General features: G+C 37.7%; 1 protein-coding gene across 10 annotated transcripts in view; it reads right to left on the bottom strand.

Moving 5' to 3' along the window:
- Positions 1-17,060, bottom strand: part of casz1 (castor zinc finger 1) — a 196,886-nt gene that overhangs the window by 42,715 nt on the left and 137,111 nt on the right. For 2 of the 10 annotated variants that reach the window (XM_077218156.1, XM_077218153.1), the window contains exon 1: positions 9,605-9,879. The exons of the other annotated variants lie outside the window; for them this stretch is intronic. In XM_077218156.1, coding sequence (XP_077074271.1) covers positions 9,605-9,683 — 79 coding nt within the window. In that variant the 5' untranslated portion in view covers positions 9,684-9,879. Of the gene's footprint in view, positions 1-9,604; positions 9,880-17,060 lie in introns of those variants that run through there. 10 annotated transcript variants of the gene reach the window in all.

The following is a 17,060-nucleotide window of genomic DNA, read 5'->3' on the forward strand; positions in this document are numbered from 1 at the left end:
TTGCTCGCGCAGTGGATTCCTGCTCGCTCAGCTGATTTCTGCTCCCTCGAGTCTACATGACTTTTGACAATTTGGGGGCGGAACCAAGGAGGGCACTGACCCTCTTATGATTGGTCACTTTCATCGTAATCGCAACCACAGGGACATCTTTGTACCTTGATGGACAGCTCTCATTACAGGAAGTCAGAGTCAAAGGATCTGACGGAGTTTTTTTTTTTAGTTTTTTTTTTTTAAAATGAATTTAAACTGTATATAAAATCCTTAAAAACTTTGAAAGGTCCTAAAGCACAAAAAATATATGATACCCTAAAACACTTCCCAACTAAGATAAATGGATGAACAAAGACTGAATTCTCCCCTTATGTCATGTTATATTATAATTCCTTACCGTTTATTTATTAAAATGTTTATTTTGCTTACAAATATCCTTATTTTTGTACTAAGACTACATTTATATTCTTGTTGTATTAAGAGCTGCTCCCTCTGACTATATTGTCCTTGTATCCTATTCTAAAGAAAAGGAAGTTATGCAGCCATGTTTGTCTGTAAATCTTGATATTTCAATAAAAAAAAAAAAACTCCGTCAGATACTTTGACTCCGTGCTTCCTGTAATGAGAGCTGTCAATCAAAGTACAAAGATGTCCCTGTGGTTGTGATTACGATGAAAGTGACCAATCATAAGAGGGTCAGTGGCCTCCTTGGTTCCGCCCCCAAATTGTCAAAAGTCATGTAGACTCGAGGGAGCAGAAATCAGCTGAGCGAGCAGGAATCCACTGCGCGAGCAAAACAGCACTCCGCGAGCAGAAGCCCGCTGCGCGCGAGCAGGATTCCACTGTACAAGCAGAGTTAACCTATGAGAGTATGCCAGGCGCTCGCTCGCAGCTACCTGTACACCTCTCGGTTGTTGAATTTGTGCGCGAGTACTTTTATCATGCCAACTGAAGGTTCATTTTTGCGCGTGTGAAATAACATAATATGCTCGTGAGCATGTCTTACACGCTCATAACTTTTGACTAAAAAATAACGCCATAGAAAAAGGGGAATTCTCATGGACGGACAAACATCTGTTGTCAAAAATTTGAGAAAGACTGCATTTTGAATGAATAAATATAAACTATACTGTATATAAACGTTCACAGTGGGTGTGTAGAAATCTATTTTCAAACAGTTTTATTGCCATGGTATTTTTTGCAGCACGAGATACTGTAACAAAAAAAAAAAAAATTTCAACTTAAAAAAGTTAGTTCGTGCTGCCTTAAAATATTAACATTTTTTTAACAGTATACTGAATTGTCCTGCATGAAAATCTGTTCATTTCAAAAAGCACTATCCTTCTTTTTATACCACAGAAGAAAATGATCATAAACTCAAGAGCAGAAATCCTTTAGACACCCTCAGAAACCTTGCATCTCACTTCCCAAAATTCCAGCCCAAATCATCACCCATCACCTCTTTGCTGTTGCCAATCTTGTTGGAAAATGGGTGGCCATTCATCCAGAAATCCATCCATCTAGAGTAGACCATCCAATGTAGTACAGCATTCGTCAGTGAATAAAACTATTTAAAATGTAGTCTTCATGTATTTCTACACCCACTGTAAATGTTTCTCTTTGTGAGCTTTGGTTGGGGTGGCTGAAATGCAGCTTTATGCACAACTGCAGCCTGCATGGAGAGGTTCTTGGGACTCCAGCAGCTTCAAATACCGGTTTGCTGCTCAACATTGGCTTTTTTTTTATATAGCTGCCCTTTTAATACAATTTATTTTTTTGACAGAAACTTCTCTTAATAAACCTTTATATGACCAGGTACTTCTGTGCTCTAAATCACTCACAAATCTTTTGACAGTTCGACAATTTCTATTTAGTTTTTGCTAAATATTAGTTGTTTTTATGCCTTTTGAAAGACATTGCACCATTTCATACTTTTCATCTTCAGAAAGATCTTTCTTCCTCATCATATTGCATGAGAACTGTGACTTTCTTAAAAATGTGGAACAACATCTAGTAAGTTTTCCCTTTACCTAAGAAGGCCTGGCAAACTACTTGACAAACAGGTCTGAGACTGATACCAGTTGTTTAAAAAGATTAAATAAAACACTTTATTTTTATATATAGTATAAATATCTGCTTGTAGGTTGTCTAAATGATTTCCAAGCTGCCATATTTTTTAGGTTTTTTGTATGTTTTCAAAGCAACTTCATGAAATTCTGCTTGCGTTGTAATGCACACAATAGATCCCAGTGCATTTCTCTTTCAGAAACGAGAAAAGAAGGGTGATGTTAAGTAAAAAAATACTACATTACCAGACAGGAAGCCTCGCTGACAGCTTCGATCCCTGGCCACCATTAAAGCATTTGCTCTGCTTCACAGACTCTGACTTTTTTTTTACATTTTATGTACAGAGGAACAATTTGCAGGTGTCCCCTGAACTTCTCAGGTTCAGACTCTTTTAGTTCTTTAAGTTCCCTTCTGCAACAATACCCCTTTAAAACCAACCTGAACTCTTTTAATCTAGGCTTTGTTACAGTGAAATGCGGTCATTTGACGAGACTGAAACATCTGAATCATCTTGTGAGTGCCATAACTCACTCATAATTCTACTGTATAACATTTCATCAATATGCACAGTGTCATTTATGCACACTACCAGTCAAAAAACACTATGTTTGCCTTGATCTTTCATTTTGTAGAAAAAACATTTTTTTTTAAATTAATAATCTTATATATATATATATATATTTATTAATTTATTGGATGCATTAGCCTGCCAACAGCATTTATAGGAACTCCATATGTCCGGGTACACTTTAAATGCTTAAACTCCAAACTTTTCTATTGTCACTGGTTTCTTCTTTAAGATATATTTATTTCATGATTTTATACACCTGCAAATATAAGAGTCATTCGATGGCAAATGTTTTTGCAAGAACATGCAAACTTTAAGTTTAAAATGAGAACATTTCATAACTGTGTACAAAAACAAAGAGATAGTTTTGTGAGAGAGAAAAAAAGGCTGTGGTTGCTCTTTTTGGAATCATCATGAGTAGAAAGAAGCTATACAAAAGGTGAGCATGTGTGTGTGTGTGTGTGTGTGTGTGTGCTATTTTGGTCAAAGAACACAAGAGGAAGTATTGCATACTGACTCAAACAAAGAATATGCTTTTGATAAAACCACATCAGCTTCTTGTCTATTCTACACTAAAACAGGCTGGTTTCCTGGTTTTTTAGATGTGATGTGCCCTCAAACGGAAGCTACACAAGTAAACAGCACAACAGCTCAGTGCACAACAAAACGAGCGGTGCACAAATGATCATAGACATTGATAACAGTTTTTAAACGAGCAGCGAGGGCAATATCATTAACACGCCATTGTTTTTCCAGTGCACTAAAAATGGCACAAATGCATTTAGAGCTTCAGCCACACACGGGTCGCAATTTTGCATTTCACCTGCATTAGCATTCGACTTATTATTATTTTAAAATGAAAACGGATTCTCTGTTGAAGTGCAAATCTGATGAATTACTGTAGCAGATTGCTGTTATCAATTATTAAAGCATATTTTATAAATATTCAGGTCTGTCATGCATCTAATAATGAAGGCTCTGGAGAAGGTTACTTCCTGTGCGCATCCTAACGTGTCAGAAATATCACTTTTAATCACGACTCTGTCAGGGTTTTTGCATTTGAACCACAAAAAAAAAAAAAAAAAAAAAAAAAAAAAAACAGCACAGTTCACTCTCTCGCCATATTTCTCCTCTTCCGCTCATCCGGGATGACCAGTTGCATGGCCACTTCATTGAAAGCCCGGAACAGCCCGTGCACACATGGCTGCCGTGCGCTGCTGCACTACGAGACTGATCATTTTAGAGGAGAATAATGCATTAACGTGGTTCTACCTTCTGGACACACCTAGTCCCAGAGCAAGTGTAACCATATGGTGCGTTGCATATTCATATTCCTCTGTCTGCACCTCTGTAATGCTTAAACAGTACTTCATAAACTTCAAATGGGAGGAAGAAAAGATGAAAGGGAAAGACTGACAGAAAGGTAAAGAAAACGTTTTTACCCCACGTTTCCTGTAATTTTTTTGGTTTCTGCTGTGGTTTGTCTTTGTGAAATGGATGGATGCTGAAAACTGATCCCGGTTCAGCGTGTGTGTGTGTGTGTGTGTGTGTGTGTGTGTGTGTGTGTGTGTGTGTGTGTGTGTGTGTGTGTGTGTGTGTGTGTGTGTGAGCCTGAGGTGTCTGGCTGTGGGTAAACTGTGTTGTCAGGTGGGCTTGCCGTTCTCTCCCCAGCAGGGTAAATACCAGGAGAGGACGATGTGGAGATTAACGCTGTCAGATCTGCAACAGTAACCCTTCATTATCAGAGCACCAGGGCCTACACACACTCAGTCACTCACACACTGTCCTCCACTGCCTGGGCACAGAGTTAGTAATTACCAAACCAACCTCTTCATCTCTCTCCCTTTCTCTTCCTCTGTCTCATTCTGCTACAGTTTCCATGTTTATCTTTCTACCATATATGTATGTCAATCATTTTGTCACATAAATACAAATGTTCACTGTCAGAGCCATGTACTATATATATGCATATATATACTATATATATATGTGGTTGGCAGAAATTTACACAAAAACATAATGGATTCAGGCTTTTAGATTATGAAAATCTTAATTTTGTACAATAAAATATAATTATATGACACAATATATTTAACAATATAAAACATAATTAAGTGTTATGTATTAGTCTTACACTGGGAACATCCTTAAGGTAACTATAAATAATTTAAATAATTAATAAAACATTATATATTTCAAGGTATATATTTTTTGTAAATAAATAGTATGTCTTGTTTAATATAAAATAGATTTTCACTAAAACATAAGTTAGGGTAATTATGATATAAATTATAAAGTAATTCATTGTTTTTTAATTACAAAAAAAATAAAACAAACATTTAATTAATTTAATAATAATACAATTTATAATTTTTACAGAATTCTTCAGTAAAATTACATGCATTGATATAAAGTATAATTAATAGTTTTTAATTACAAAAACATTTAATTTATTTAATTAATTATTTAATATATTTTACAGCATTCTACAGTAAAATTAAATGCATTGATATATTAAATCTATACATAGATGGTAATGTACAGTAAAAAGTGGTCTCTCAATTAGTGCATGATCTGAGATACTGAGTTGTGGTGCTCACGTGGACAATGCAAGAAAAAATAAAAATGAAAAAACAGTAAATGTCTTAATAAAAATAAAATATATTTTCATTTAAACATAAAATAAGGAAATTATAATACAAATTAAAAGGTAATTCATACATTTAATTTTAAAAATAATTCAATCTAATCTATTTTTAATAATGAATAATAATTATTTAATAATTATAAATTTTATAGAATTTTACAGTAAAAATTAAAATGTTAAATCTATACATATATGGTAATGTACAGTAAAATAGTGGTCTAATGGTTGTATATAATGCTTAAAGTGTTCATGTGGACGATGTTTGCGTCCAGCTCATGTCATTTCCTAATAATAAAATAATACAAAAAATATCACGGCATGTTTAAATGACGGCCCAGCCTTTTGCTGGGCGGCCTGACACACTTGATGCCGTGCCAGGCGCGGTCACAGTATGTGTGTGTGTTTGGTGTATTAAGTGGCGCTTTATCAAATTAGTTTGGTACCCAGCTGATGAGTAATAAAGGTACAGTGGAGCCCCCACTGACTCTCAGACATCAATCCTCTGAGCGGGAGCCAAACGCAAGGCCTGGCACTGCCTGAGGCGTACAGAGCGCCTCTCCCCACTGATCAGCTTATGGACTCTCTTCAACCAAACTAATATTAACACTGGGCATGTGGAGGGCTTCAGCTGTCTTACCACTTCGAGGAATAACGCTTAATGGATGCTGTAACAGGTAGGACTTTTATACAAACCATTGCTGTGGGCTTTTGTTTTTCATCTTGTTTACCGTCTTTATCAGAGTCGATGGCCTGCCGCTGTACATTTTTCCAGACGTCGTCCTCTTAAAGCATTGGCTCTCAGGTGTCGAACAGAACGGAGACAAGAGGGGAGATGATAGTGAGATCAAACGGAGGACTAGAAGGACGACGAGAACAGAGAAGGAGAGGGGGGGAAGTACCGCCGCACGATTGTAATCTCGCTCGGCGTTGGGCTTTTACACAAATACAAGTAAATGCAAAGCGCCAGAAGAAGGTGGAACGGAGGGGAGGGTGGGACATCAGAGGGCTTCAAGCCCGTGGAGGAGTTGTGCGTGTCAGTTCTGAGCAGCCGCTGGGACTAACAGTGGAGAACAGAAGGTAGCGGCAGGCGGATCACAGCCGATCAGAGGCCCTGAGAGAGATTCTGTCTCCTCCACCCCAGAACTGCGCTCGAGTCGCTCTCCGCAGTCACATATTCATCTCGCCCGACTTTACACAACACCCTCTGCAATACAATTAATACTAATTTCACACGCTTTCAGATGTTTTGCTTGATGCTACTCAAAAGTCACTGTGATGTTTGAACCTTCGGACCCTGTCTAATATCTTTATGGAGCTTTGATGAGGTTAGAACGTTTCTGGCAACAGATATTGCTAGGTTGATTGGGTTATCACTAATATTGTTGAGGTCTAAGAGTACATTTTTAAATTTGAGTAGGCCAGTGGTTCTCAACCTTTTTGACTCCAAAGGCCCCCTTTGTCCAAGACAATATTCAAAGCCCCTATTATCTAAGCTGACATGTACCTCTGGTACTTTTAGCAGTTTAATTAAGATAATGAAAATTAAAATAAATATAAATACTTTTAAGACTAATTGGGGCCCCCCTGGAAGTTAGCTGAGGCCCTCTAGTGGGTCCCAGCCACCTGGTTGAGAGCTAAACATTTCTAAATGTCTAATAATAAATACATATTTATATAATTTTAATATATAAAATAGTTGAGAAGAATGGTTTCAAATTAGCCACCGTCTCCAGCATCTTGATGCTGAAAAAGTCGCAATTTAGCAGGGCCTGGGACAATGTGCTTGGTGTTCCCACTGATGATGGCCCTGCCAAAAAAGAACCCTCCTTGTGCTGGAAAAAAAAAAAACCCCGTTTGGCCATCAGCAAGTGCCACCAGCAAAAAAACTCATAATTCCATTTATTTTCCGATTGTTAGAAGTCTATGGCTGATAAAAATGGCTCTGATGAGAGTTACTCTTTTTCAAGATGGTGAGAGAGAGATCTGAAAGAGGCAGCTGTCGACGTGACGGATCTGATCGAGCTGAAACAAAGACAAACAAAGTTCTCTCTGCAATATGAGTTTAGTTAGCGAGAGAGTAAGAGAATGAGTTACGGCCGGCATGCTGCTGGGGAAGGTTGTATTTATAGGGGGATTGAGTAGGTTTAAATCCCTCCTAGGAAATAAAGTCATCCCTGTGCAAACTGGGGAAACATTTCACTCAGCCTAAAACATAGTTGTTGTTTTTTTAAAACACAAGACCCCTTTTTTCCTAAAGGCAAAAGTTTTGCCCATGTGCTGAGATGGAGGGATGGCAGAATATCATATTCAGGGGAGAATGAATACGTTCTGGCTGAATGTTGTTGAATATTTCCCAAGACACAGAAATGTAAATGAATAAAGTTGCTGATTCCTTTAAAATAACATGCTGTTTGAGTGGGAATTTCATTTGAATACCTGCATGAAGTAACATTTCTTTCAGCGTTATGATAACGCTAAAGACTTGTACCATGTCAAGCCTTGAAAAAGAGCCAAGAACTTCCAATTAAAGTCTTTATAAATTTGATAAAATTCCAAGCTATTCCTTTCCTCAGACTCTCTGTTTCCTTCACAGCGCGCTCAAATACACCTCTGGCTGAAAGCCCGCACATCCCTCCCTACCCCCCGCCCAGTAATCACAATTATTACTTAAAAAGGCTCTATTTCTACATTAACTTAAAAGGCCTATATCTTTTTCTTCCCCTCTTAGTTGGTGCACCCTCACTTACTCTAAGTATCTCAATAAATCAGCAGTTACTGTTAACATGTACTCAACAATTCAGTCATCAATCTCCCCCAGCTCAAGAGTGAAAAAAGAGGGGAAATATCTACTCTGTAAAATCTCCCGTGCCCGTGTTTATGCACGGAAACACACACACACACACACACACACGCGCTATCGCACAAACAAACAAACCAATCCACTGGGACATCGGAACCATTGCCAGATCACCACGGAAACGCAAGCCAAATTCAATTGTGACCTCACCTTTCACTGAGGGCTCAATTCCATCAGCAATAGAAACAAATCAACAAGAGGTTGGAAAAGAGACAAACTTCCTTCCCCTCTCTCTCTTTTTCTCTCTCGCTTCATTCTGCCTCACTTTTCAGGCCTGCACTATGGGCCTGAAACTGCATATTGCATCCTTGGCAGCACACTGAGCTTCATGCAAATGTGTGTTTAGATTTAAAGACACTGTATTTATTTAACAAAAAGCGGAAGATCTAATTAAGCGATGGAAAAGAGCGCATCTTCCAAACAGAAGCTCTGTGGAAAATCCTCCAGTTGAAAGAACAGCTGTATCTAAACAACACATGAGAGCACGCTCGATACCGGCAGTCACTCGCTTAGCTGGGCAAATAATACCACTTGTCAACTAACTGAGAAATTCTGAGCAATCACAAGCTGAGGCCTTGCTAGTGATTAAGAACAGCAATTTGAGAGAAAAAGTACACAGTGACTAATCCACATCCAATATAAACAAAAATTACAGGAGAATAAACGTTTGACTCATTAAAGAATAATAAATTATTCTATTTTAAGAACTTATATTTCACACCTGTGGAGAGCACGTGTGGAGTCTAAAACCTGCATTATTTTTTAAACAATCCAATACATTGTGTTTAATAGAATTGCATTATTCTTTAAGATTTAATTCTACATAAACTGAATTAGTTCATTAATACATTATAATTAAGTAAATTTTAAAACAATGTTTTGTAAAATTATAAAACTTGAAAAACTACAGAAAAACCCATTATTCTTGTTTTAATTGCACAACATTTTGATAAATTAATCAATAAAGCAAAAATTAAAAAGCAAATATAGCTCTGTGAAGTTTTAAAAGCTGGATTTTTTTTCAATTATACATGAACTTTAAATAAAAAGCAAAAAAAAAGTTTAAAAGTTTATGAAGTTTATTTTTTTATTTTAAATTGTTTAATTTTAAGTAAACAATCTAAATAAAATTAAAAATGTAATATATATATATATACATACACATACATACTTTTTTGCTAAACTAATTAAGCACATACAATGTCACTTGTGCACCTAAAAATAAAATCACTCCTCAACTTCATATTTCCATTCAGTCATCACATCATAGTTAGGTATTACTTTACCAAAACACACAGTGAAAGTAATGAGTGCCTTTGTCATTCTACACCCTCACACCCACCCCATCCACAGCATGCTCAAGCCACCAGCATCTCTCACTCTCTCTCTCTATCTCTCTCTCTCTCTCTCTCTGTGTATGTGTGTGTGTGTGTGTGTGTGTGTGTGTGAGTGTGGCGCCTGGCGCGGGTCTTACCTGGCAGGAGACAGCCCTCCTCTCTCTGTCTCACCTCTCTCTGCTGCTTTGGAGAAATTCTCTCCACAAAGCAAGGCATTTTTCTCTTCTCTCCCTGTGCGCCTTTACGGCTGGGCTGCACTCGCCCTCTCTCACTCTACCCTTCTCCTCTCCCTCTCTCTCACTTGCTCTCTCTCTCACAGCACAGATGTCAGGGCTGTGCGTGTTTACCCACTTTACCAGTAGGGGTCCTTCAACACCCTCTGCTCCCCACAGCCACTGTGGAAAAACAGGCCCAGGAGAGTGAGAAAGAAAGATAGAGAGCAAGAGAAAAAGGGCCACTTAAGCTGATCTCCCGCGCTACGAGGTTGAGTGAGACGGAGCGGAGGAAGTTAGACTGGTCAGTCACTGGACGTCACAGCGAGCTCAGACCGTTAAAGTGAGGACCATAGATAGAGCAATAGAGTGAGTGCCTGCAGCTGACAGTAATAATGTCCCACATACTCCTCTCAGTTCCCCGAAACCAGATACCACTCTCGTACCTTTAAAGCTGTAGTCTGTCCCTTTTTAATCAAATCGCTACTTTTTGAGACTCCAAACCAGCCTGATCAGCTCAACCAAAAGCATGAGTTTATAGCGAGGCTATGCGTTAAGCTAATAAATGGCAGGCTAGGAGTGGAAACCTGTTAGAAAACAATCATTTTTTGCAGTTCTTTACATTGAATTGCAATTTTATTTGCTGTCACTTTAAAATTGATTTGATAAAAATAATAAATATAATATATATATATATATATAGAAAGACAAGAGGAAGGGAAAAAACCTTTTAAAACTCTCGCAGAGTAATTGACACACATCTGCTAGATTTGTCGGCTTTTGGCTATTCTTCAGCGTGGAATTTCAAGTTTTGCTCCTACTTGTGGGGCACTTTTCACATTGCAGTATTAATGCTGGGGCTGTTGCCCGCCCGGACCCTCTGTCACGTATAATAACAGCCCTCTCTCTCTCTCCTGAAGAAGAGTCACTCAGACTGAAGAATTTGAGACTAAGCATCAAATTAATATCATGGGCCGGACAGCCTCAAACTGCACATTATGGTAAGTGGAAGGTTTCAAGGGTGAGCTAAAAAACAATCATTCTTTAAATACGAGGTGTGGCGATGGAACAGGGGAAATAATGTGGAATGAGAGCAGGGACCTGCTACTGGACTGAAATGGGAGGATGAGCAGTGTGTGTGTGTGTGTGTGTTAAGGATACTCGAACCCTCCTCCATGCAAATGAGAGGTGCCGTGTGTTGCCTCTCAATTCATTCATGCATAGATTGATTGATCAACACAGAAGCATTGACCTGCTGAATATGGAAACTTGTCCAGGGTTATAAAGTTGACACGAAATCAAAATTGATCCTATTTACTTATGCATATTATTTTGCATATTTTATTATAAAAAAAATGCATCTTTGTAATATTTAATCAAAACGTAATTACTTTCTATGAAATGCCTTTCTTTTTCCACTGACATTGGATTATGTTAACCAATAGCCAAATGGCTATTTTGCCAATGTTTCGCACGGTACTAAATAATGCTCCAGTTTCTGTACAAACTGTGCTTCTCTATCTAGCATAACAGTCAGGATATAAAAGTCTTAATTTGGCTGAATTTGCTTACAGCTGTGAGCAGGATAAGAAACGCTCATGTAGCCGGACATGTTATCCTGGACCAACCACTAATAGCGTTAGCACGAAAGCAAATTGACAGTGTTTGAGCGAAATTAAACAAACAGTGAATTAAATACTTCAAACAAAACACATACCTGTTAAAGACAGGTTTAACCAGTTTCTGTCACTTTTCGCAACACTAGCATGATATAGATAAAGACTGTAGGTTAGTAGCCTAATTAAATATGATAATTTTCTATGATAGAAAACATGTTAACTTATAATGTTAGATGTGCAGAAGAATAACGTTAGAAGTTGCTACTGCTAGGATAATGCACTATATTAGCTTACTTGATGGGAGATTGTAGGGCTCTCACTAACGATTATTTTTGTAATCGAATAATCAGTCGATTATTTTGGCGATTAATCAGATTTTTTTAACTTGACTTGAAATACATATACAATAACAATGAGGCAATAATATTTGTTTCAAATTAAGTATCAAAAACAAGTAATCATTTGGTTTTATTCAACAACAATGTAAAAATACATAATGTAATATACATCATTTTGAAAATCATCTTATGTTCATTATGTATTATAACAAATGCCTGCAGAGGGCTCAGAGATGCACGTAACCTAGACGCATGTACATAAATATTAAACCCGCAGGCATATACTTTTTTAATTGAATCGCAGTCTTTGTGAATTCCCAATAGCAATGTGCTATAGTATGGTTTTTAAATGGGTTAAACATATCATGAAGACTTAGAAAACGGTCTAATAATTCGGTTCATGAATTCTCGTCCGTGAAATGGGCCACTTCCAGTATTTTGCCGGATACTCGACACAGGTAAATTGCAAAAAGAATCGAGTACTCAAATTTAATCGAGGAATCGTGACAGCCCAAGAGAATTGCTAAAATCTTAGGCACTTTTGTGGTAAAATTACTGTAATGCACAGCCTTGAAAAGCTCAAAGCTTTATTATTTCCAAAACCAGAGCTTCCGACAGCATTTTGTACAAAAGCAAGTTACTTATCGACGACCTCAGATCATGACACTTGCTCTCTCCGACAGTGTCTGTTTTTCTTGTCTTTTTCTTTTTAACAGGCACTTCTGCTGTCATTGCGCTGGGACGTACGTGTTCCCTCTAAATGGCTTTTCTGACAACTGATCTGTAAATACAGCCAGATCTGCAAGTCTCTCCTTCTCTCTCTGTCTAGCATCAGCAACCCCAACCCTAAAGCAACACACACACACACACACACACACACACACTGCCCCCATCGCAGCCCCACGGCACACCCCCTCCCCCCTCCCCCCTCCCCATCTCCATTCCCTCAGCCACTATAAAAACACAAATATGCCATAACTCAGCTTGCCCTGCCACACTGCCTCCATCTTGCCCTGTACCAGGGGGCCCCTCAGGAAGGTCACCAACAAATGGCTTTCCGATTCACTGCCCCTGAAATAATTTTGTGTATTAAAACCTGAATCTGCACTTTCTGGCATGAAAGCTTTTCTAATTATTCTGCCGTCCTTGGGATGGACACAGATCCTTCACACGGGGAGAAACAAGCGACAGACCTGCCTGTTCAGCCGCCACAAACATCCGCTCTCAGTCTTTTTTTCCTCTCTCTCTCTCTCTCTCCTGCCCCCCTCCCTCCTGCCCTCCTCTCATCTGCTCCCCTCTCGTCGCTATATAGCTACCCCCCCCCCCCCCCCCCCCAATCTGTTTTCAAAGCGTGCCTGTCCTTTATTAAATTGTTTTCTTTTCCACATTATCAGTTGCCATGGAGACCTCATCTCTCGGATTATTTGAATTTCATTATATCTATTGATTTGGGAGCATTTCATCTTTTTTATTGTTTTTCTGTCAATTTTCGAAACGAATAACCATCTAATTTGCGTCAGTGCTGATTACGTTCGTCCCTCAATAGAGGTCGGCAGCTGCGCCGGGGAAACAAATCAATGAAAAACATCATAAAATTCGAAAGTACAATCAACCAGGATATGGGTGACATTCCATGGTTGCTGAAACTAAGTCATCAAAAAATATATACTTTTTTTTGCGCCTCTGCATGTGAGCGTGTGCTTGCGCGTGTGCGTCTGTGATATATATGCATCCATGCTGGCATATGATATGACTCAATATCAAGGGATGCTATAGTAAACTCAATCTACTCTTCAATGCCCCCCAGACCAAAACAAAAAATGCTTACTTTGTGTTTAAATAATTTATGCAATTTTAGCATTTATATATAAATTTTTTAATAAGCCGCTTGGAGCAAAGTGGCCATTAACAAAATACACAGCTGTCCAGTGGGCCGAGCACTCCAGATCAATTGCACTTTTTTATGACATGATAAAATGCTTTTAAAGCAATTTACACAAATATGGAAGAAAAAAAACTGCACCCCGGCTTCATTTATTCATAAGCCGGGGTATTAAAAAAACGTCGTGCAAAAGCCAGCATGAGAAGATGGTCCCAGGCCTAACCGAATCGGACTAGCTGTCCTTTCTGCAAGGACATAAAGTTTCATTACAAATGCACGCAGTCAAAGGCAATTTAGAAAACACAATGTGCAAAAGAAAAACATCAGCATATTGGAGGTGTTTGCGTATTAAGGGGCGCCGACGCTTTGTTTCCCAATTTTATGTTCGTTATTTATTTTTGCCCAGGACGGTCTGCCATTGACACCCCACCCTAGAGGGAAAGAGCGAGGGAGGGATGGATGGATGGATGGATAGATGGGGGCATGTCCAAGGTGAGAGAGATTGTTGGGAAATAATAAGAGGTCCTGACAGGAGTCCACACCTCAGCGGTACACACACATACACGTGGCAGACGGGTGTCACCGGGGAGGCAAACGCCGGTGTGTTTGCACGTGTGTGTGTGTGTGTGTGTGTGTGTGTGTGAGGAGGCGAAGGCAGGTGTGTGGCACCGGACCAACACTATCCATCAGCCACTCTACAAACAGTCCCGGGTCTAATACTGATATTCTAATCTGTATCATAATGCTGGTTTTGTCACAAACACAACATTGTTACATACTGCGTGCTATTATTTTTAACAAGAATTCTGTGGCGACTTCATTTCCTTTGTTTCATTTCCGTTGACTTTTAAATGGTAGTGTAAATTAATGTATTATTTATAGTCACTCTCTTAAAGTTAACCAACAAATTTTTGTCCAATCAAATCTCTCTAGAATGAGAATGCTCAGCCCTCTAAAACCTTGTGCTTCTGACTGACAATAGCAAGAAGCAAATAATGCGAAAATAATAAAGGCCCTTGTAAATGTCCTTCCTAAACCTCATATTTCAACAAGAAATACATAAAAACACAAAAACTGTACTAGTTAAACAATTTCACAGGGGGTTTGAAGAAATAGAAACCAAAGCACATTTTGCTGTAGTATGAGCTGTCTGTACTTCAGCCGGTTTCGAGTCTATGTTGTGGAGACATACATCTACCATTAGGTTCATGAGTGCAGGAGCTAAACAGCAGGCTAATCTCATTTCAAAGCTTCTCTTCTCCTCCTCATGTGCTGACAGTCCTGGCCGCCTGCGCTCTTTATAAATGCTCTGCTAAGGGCTCCATGTTTGCGACACGTGTCAACATTTGACAAAGCATTACTTTTCGTACACAATATCCCGCGCCCGGGCCTCTGAAATGAGGTAGCTAACAAATTAGCTTTTTATGTTTATTTGCGCGTGGGTGTGTTTGAGGAGAGGATGGGCGGAGGGGGAGGCTGGGGGGAAAAGCACAGGACATTTACGTTAACGCTTCTGTTACGCTGAATGCTTTCTAACCAAATCAGCTTACTAGCCTGACAAAAAAGTATTGTTACTCTACCATGTGAAAGTGATGGAAATAACATTGTTCTTATATATCAAGGTACTGAATAATTTGCAGATTTATATAATGTGGTATTCACAAAGTACTCCAAAATCCTGGTGTTTCATGGTGCATGTTATAGTAAGTGTCCAAAAAAAACCAAAACATTACAATTAGTGAAATCTGAGACAAAGAAGGTGCTAAAGTCACAACTCCCACTGTCTATTGGCCAAACACATTTCTCAAGCCTAGAAGACTGGATAAATACTATTTTATGTATCACTATATGAATTCAGAGACAGTAATTACACCATTCTCTTCAGCTCCCACACAACAGCGGTGGATCTGAGCACAAAAGTGTAGTTCAGTGTACTGTACAATCGTAGGTGTATAAGTCACTTGACAGCTCTAGTTCTTGACAAATGAACACCACGGCACAGAGGCTTCATTGATCTAGTTTTCAAATGTTACATTAATAAGCTGTAAACACTGTGTTAAAACCACTTGATGTTAAGGAAATGACAGGTACTGATAGGATTGCTCTTCCCTATCAGCTGTGGGTTAGAGGTAAGCACAGCAGTTTTGAAAGCGATTTCAATATCTGCCACCCCAGCGGCTCTTCTCTCTTATCACTGTGGCAACAATAACATGCTTGTGTTTCAAACCAAACATTCCCACACTGAATAATAGGCGATGTCTGAGTCCAGCCACCAGCAGCAATTTGTTTACACTGGGCTGATCATAAACTACAACTTCCTACTGAAAAGCCATTTCTGCTTGACTTGATGCTCACAACAGCATATATCAATACGAGAGATATCTGGCCATGCATTCACATTCAGTTTTTCATTTGAATGTGTGGATTGATCATTGTTGGTAACACAATGTTTTATTATATTTCAATATTAACCAATACATTATGTTTTATTCATTTTTAATTGTATAATAATATTAAGATTGATTTGAAAATGCTGTATTTTGGGAAAATGTAGGACAATGATAATGGTTGTTTAGCTGCTTGAAATGTTCCCTTTTTTTGTTTAAAATAAAGCTTTACGTCTGTCTTTAACAAGGTCAGCGTGACCACAGTATTTGTTGGATATCCCTGTCTCTGCGCCCAGAGCCATCATGTCAATCAATGCATCTTCTAATTAAAATGATCTGTTGCCTAAATGTGACGCACTTACACAAATAAGCACACAAACCAGTCACAGTAATGTACATTCCACACATTCAGTCCAATGAATTTACATAACTTGCCCAGTTTGTGAGTACTGAATGAAATAATAAAGCAAAAAAAAAAGAAAATCCATATTATTTATAAAATTATAAAAACATAAAAATAAAATAAATGTAAAACACACACACACACAAAATAATATTAATAATAATATAATGCAATAATATTATATATATATATATATATATATATAATGTAAATGATATGTAAATAATTAAATAATAAACATATTAAATGTAAAATATATATTATTATATAAAAAATTTAAAATATATATTATTATGTTAAAAATATATTATTAATAGAATAAATAAAATAATAAATATAAATTAATTAATTATTTTATTTTAAAATGTAAAAGGATAAAAATATTTTATAGAGATTTTATTTATAAAAGAATTTTCTGGACAATGGAACATTTAATATTTAAATTATATATATATATATATATATATATATATATATATATATATATATATATTTTTTTTTAAATTTAATCAGAGTTACAGGCATGGAAATCACAATATTCCCTGATTTGGTTCACAAATATACAGAGTGAGAAGTAAGTCAATAAATAAAAAGAAAGAAAGAAAAAAAGAAAGAAAGAAAGAAAGAAAGAAAGAAAGAAAGAAAGAAAGAAAGAAAGAAAGAAAGAAAGAAAGAAAGAAAGAAAGAAAGAAAGAAAGATGGCATTACAGCCCAGTGAAGTAGAGACAGACTTATGGAAGCATAGAGGTCTG

The sequence above is a fragment of the Siphateles boraxobius genome, unplaced genomic scaffold (genome assembly GCF_051911475.1).
Source record: "Siphateles boraxobius isolate OS27281-9 unplaced genomic scaffold, OSU_SipBor_1 77, whole genome shotgun sequence".
Classification (NCBI taxonomy): domain Eukaryota; kingdom Metazoa; phylum Chordata; class Actinopteri; order Cypriniformes; family Leuciscidae; genus Siphateles; species Siphateles boraxobius.